This window comes from Primulina huaijiensis, chromosome 6 (genome assembly GCF_012295235.1).
Source record: "Primulina huaijiensis isolate GDHJ02 chromosome 6, ASM1229523v2, whole genome shotgun sequence".
Lineage (NCBI taxonomy): Eukaryota > Viridiplantae > Streptophyta > Magnoliopsida > Lamiales > Gesneriaceae > Primulina > Primulina huaijiensis.
Window position 1 is genome coordinate 5,679,363 of NC_133311.1, and position 4,718 is coordinate 5,684,080.

General features: G+C 40.3%; 1 protein-coding gene across 1 annotated transcript; it reads right to left on the bottom strand.

Moving 5' to 3' along the window:
* Window positions 1-356: 356 nt before the first annotated feature.
* LOC140979045 (uncharacterized) lies at window positions 357-3,785 on the bottom strand. Its single transcript, XM_073444400.1, has 4 exons — window positions 2,885-3,785; window positions 2,426-2,653; window positions 2,202-2,368; window positions 357-470 (listed from the first exon to the last, which is right to left on the bottom strand). Exons 1-4 carry the CDS (start codon window positions 3,783-3,785, stop codon window positions 357-359), a joined length of 1,410 nt encoding a protein of 469 aa, XP_073300501.1.
* Window positions 3,786-4,718: the final 933 nt, after the last annotated feature.

The following is a 4,718-nucleotide window of genomic DNA, read 5'->3' on the forward strand; positions in this document are numbered from 1 at the left end:
TACGTGAACTCTACAAAAGGTAACTTAGAATCCCAACTTCCCGGGAAATCAATCGTACAAGCCCTTAACATATCCTCCAGAATTTGGATAACCCTTTCTGATTGACCGTCACTTTGAGGATGATACGCGGTGCTAAAAGCCAATTTCGTTCCCAAAGGTCGATGCAAACTCTTCCAAAACTCGGATGTAAACCTTGGATCACGATCTGAAACTATCGTCACCGGTATCCCATGAAGTCTCACAATCTCTTGAATATACACCTCAGCATATTGATTCATAGAATACGTCGTCTTGACAGGAAGAAAATGTGATGACTTGGTCAATTGATCCACGATCACCCAAATAGAATTGAAATCCTACTGCGTCCTTGGCAAACCAACCACAAAATCCATAGTTATGTGCTCCCACTTCCATTGCGGTATAGGAAAAGAATGCAACAATCCCGCCGGTCTTTGGTGTTCGATCTTAACCTGCTGACAGGTTAGACATTCAGAAACAAATAACATGATATCTTTCTTCATACCTGGACACCAGTAAAGACGTCGAAGATCTTGGTACATCTTGGTACTACCAGGATGTACAGAATATGGCGCGGTATGAGCTTCAAGAAGTACCTCTTTTCTAATGTCATCACCCATAGGAACACATATTCTACCTCGAAAGGTCAGTAACCCATCACGATTCGACCCAAACTCAGAAACTCCTGTCAAATCACTTTTCCGCTTCAACTCTAATAACTAAGCATCAAGCTGTTGTTCCTTCAACATTTGATCAAATAAAGTTGAGTGAAGAACTAGAGCATACAATCGAGTAACTGTACCTGAAGATACCAAATTGATCTCATTTCTTTGCAAATCAAGCAGCAAAGGTTTAGAAATCATGGAACCCAATAAAGAACTCGATTTGCGACTCAAAGCATCCGCAACCACATTAGCTTTTCCAAGATGATAGCTAATGGTGCACTCATAGTCTTTCACCAGTTCTAACCATCTCCGCTGCCGCATATTCAAATCCTTCTGTGAAAACAAATAACTCAAACTTTTGTGATCTGTAAATATTTCACATTTTTCACCATATAGATAATGCCGCCAAATCTTTAAAGCAAAAACCACAGCCGCCAACTCCAAGTCATGAGTGGGATAGTTCATCTCGTATTCCTTCAATTGACGAGAAGCATATGCTATCACTTTCCCACGCTGCATTAACACGGCACCTAACCCCTGCTTTGAAGCATCTGTATATACAACAAAATCTTCAGTACCACAAGGAAGTACTAAAACAGGAGCAGAAGTCAACTTATCTTTCAATGTTTGGAATGCTCTTTGGCACTCTATGGTCCATTCAAACTTGGTAGCCTTCCGTGTCAAACTTGTCAATGGCAAAGCTATCTTTGAAAATTCGGCTATGAACCGTCGGTAATACCCTGCCAAACCAAGAAAACTCCTTACCTCTGAAACTGTCTTTGGAATGGACCATTGCTTGATGGACTCAATCTTGGATGGATCAACAGATATTCCTTCTTTCGAAACAATATGGCCCAAAAATGCCACTTGCTCCAACCAGAACTCACATTTCTTTAACTTGGCATACAATTGCTTATCCCTCAACAGCTGCAACACAATCCTCAAATGCTCACGATGGAGTTCTTGTGTCTTTGAATAGATCAAGATGTCATCAATAAAAACAATGACAAATGTATCCAAATACGGCTTAAAGACACGATTCATCAAATCCATAAAAACTGAAGGAGCATTGGTTAGCCCAAACGACATCACCAAAAATTCATAATGGCCATACCTCGTCCTAAATGCAGTCTTGGGTATGTCCTCCTTTTTCACCTTCAGTTGATGGTAACCGGACCGAAGGTCGATCTTCGAAAATATTGCTGCTCCTTGCAATTGATCAAAGAGATCATCAATATGTGGCAAAGGATATTTATTCTTCACTGTTACCTTGTTGAGTTCTTGGTAGTCAATACATAATCGTAATGATCCATCCTTCTTCTTTACGAACAAAACTGGAGCTCCCCACGGTGAGGAACTAGGTCGGATAAAACCTTTATCTAATAGCTCCTGCAATTGAGTCTTCAATTCTTTCATTTCAGCAGGAGCCATTCTGTATGGAGCCTTAGAGATTGGAGCTGTACCTGGAATTAAATCAATAACAAACTCCACCTCTCGATCAGGTGGTAATCCAGGCACATCATCAGCAAACACGTCAGGATAATTCTGAACCACATCAATATCTTGTAATTGCAAGACACTTTCCTTTCTCACATTCACCACTGAAGCTAGAAAACCCACACAACCTTTGAGCAACAATTTATTAGCTTGAAGGCAAGAAATAATAGGAATATCCATCGAAGAGCCTAAACCAACAAAAACATCACTATCATGGTCATCGGCTAAAAATTTCACCGTCTTGCCCACACAATCAATCACCGCACGATAAGCAGATAACCAATCTATATCCAATATAACATCAAATGCAACCATCGGAATAACAATAAGATCAGCAAACACTAATCTAGTATCCATTTGTACAGGACATGCCTTAATAATACTAGTGGGACAAATTTCATCCCCAGAGGGCAACACAATATTAAAGTGCAATGGAATAACAATAGGTTCCACAGATATAGAATGCATAAACACTTCAGACATAAAAGAATGGGTTGCACCAGTGTCAATCAATGTAAGTGCTTCCTTGCCAAAGATTAAAATATTACACTATATCACAGAAGAATCAGGATTAACACTTTCCTTCGTCATAGCAAAAATTCTGCCTTGGACTTTTCCTTTGCCTGAGGAGAGAGGACATTTCAGTGCCGTGTGCCCCATCTCCTTGCATCTAAAACATCGTCCACTACCCACCAAACACTCACCCTTGTGTGGCTTTCCAAACTTAGGACATACCGGTCGTTCAGTATCAGAAGAAGGCACAGGAGGTTTAGAGCGCTGCTCCATCTTACCCTTACCTTTGTGGCCACCACGAACATTTGCATTTGCGACTTGTCCTCTAGCCTGGAAAGCTTGCCTTCGTAATTGCCTCTCTTTCTCAATTTCTTGTTCATCATGTTCCTCAAGCAAAGCTCGCTCCACGATATCTTGATACGTGACTACCTTGGACATATGCACATCCCTTCGAATTTCTGGCTTCAACCCACGAAAGAAGTGTTCTCCTTTATCTTTATCATTCTCAGCAATAAAAGGAACAAAAACACATCCTTCCTCAAACTTCAACGTATATTCAGTAACAGACAAAGCATCCTGCTTCAATTCCAGAAATTCCTTCACCTTCTTGGCTTTTACTTCACGTGAAATGTATTTGGCGTAAAATAACTCCTTAAACTCGTTCCACTTCAGTTCACGAACATTGACAGTAACTTTGGTGGCTTCCCACCAAATACGAGCAGCTTTGACCAACAAAAACACAACACAACTAACCTTTTCTTGATCAGTGAACTTCAAATAATCGAAGATGGCCTCCAATGACTTTACCCATTCAAGAGCCACTAGTGGATCAGGAGCACCAATAAAATCAGGAGGGTTCATAAGCCTGAAACGATCGTAAGCACCATCTTCAGAACTTTCCATTGTGCCTTGAACTCTTCCACGACCACGACCCTGAGTCGAGGTGTGCATGCTCCATAACTGTTGGACTTGCTCACCATGTACTTTTGCTTGTTCCTTCAATAACTTACTGAATTCATCTACAACCTTCACAGTCTTATCGGTCGTAGAGGTCCTATCTTCCCCTTCAATATTCTTTCTTTTGGGAGGCATATCCTACACATATGCTCACTTTAACAATAGATATGAAGAACGAATACATCAATGGTAATGAAATGGAATCAATACTCAATGTTAAAATCAATAGATGCATGATCGAAAACATACCGGATTGTCCTAGCTAGAAGAAGTCATATATGGTCCGAAGAAATTTCGCTCTGATACCAATTGAAACAACCCCCTCTCATTACATTTAAATTTTGTGGGGACCTGGACGCTAATCATGTTCTTAATTGTCATTGGGACTAATTAATCAATTATAATAAACAGGGTCTAAATTTTTTTTTCAAATATAATATCAAATGCGGAACGTAATGGAATCACTCTACTATACATATCAGTATAAAAGTAAAGTACAAGTCTTGTACTATATACAATCATTTACAAACGAATGTTCAACTACTAAATATCAAGTGTTCAACCCAATCTCAGATCAAGTCCGTAGTCTCCACTCTAATCACGATCTCTCTCTTCATCTCCTCGACCCTGAACCTGTCCCACCTGTTGTCATGCACACATACAAACACGACAACAACCGGATAACTCCGGTGAGAATAAATCCCAGTATAAATCAACGAAACATGCAATCATATAATTAATATAAAGCATGAAGCAGATAACAGTAATATATATCAAACTCTGAAACATAATCAATATAAAACTGTCAATCAGACTCGTGACTCCACGGCTCAGACTAGACTCACTCCTAGTCTAGGGATCCCGGTTTCCAGACGTTGGTATTCCTATATCGATCAACAGTAATAGAAGAAACTCCGATTCTATCCACGTCGATATAACCAAACATCCAGTGTCTTGACCTATCCGTCACAGACTGTGGCACTGTCGCCAATACACTATCTTGTGACATCGTGCAATGTGCCCGTGGCGATCCCACCACTATCAGGTACTTCTGTCACAAGATCACTC

What these genes read in the sequence shown, in the direction of transcription:
- LOC140979045 (XM_073444400.1), bottom strand. Translation starts at nt 3,785, where the DNA reads ATGCCTCCCAAAAGAAAGAATATTGAAGGGGAAGATAGGACCTCTACG. An exon ending in TGCGGTGATTGATTGTGTGG is followed by an intron (nt 2,369 to 2,425) that starts GCAAGACGGTGA and finishes TTGTTGGTTTAG; the next exon opens with GCTCTTCGATGGATATTCCT. An exon ending in CTGACGTGTTTGCTGATGAT is followed by an intron (nt 471 to 2,201) that starts GTGCCTGGATTA and finishes ACCTGTCAGCAG; the next exon opens with GTTAAGATCGAACACCAAAG.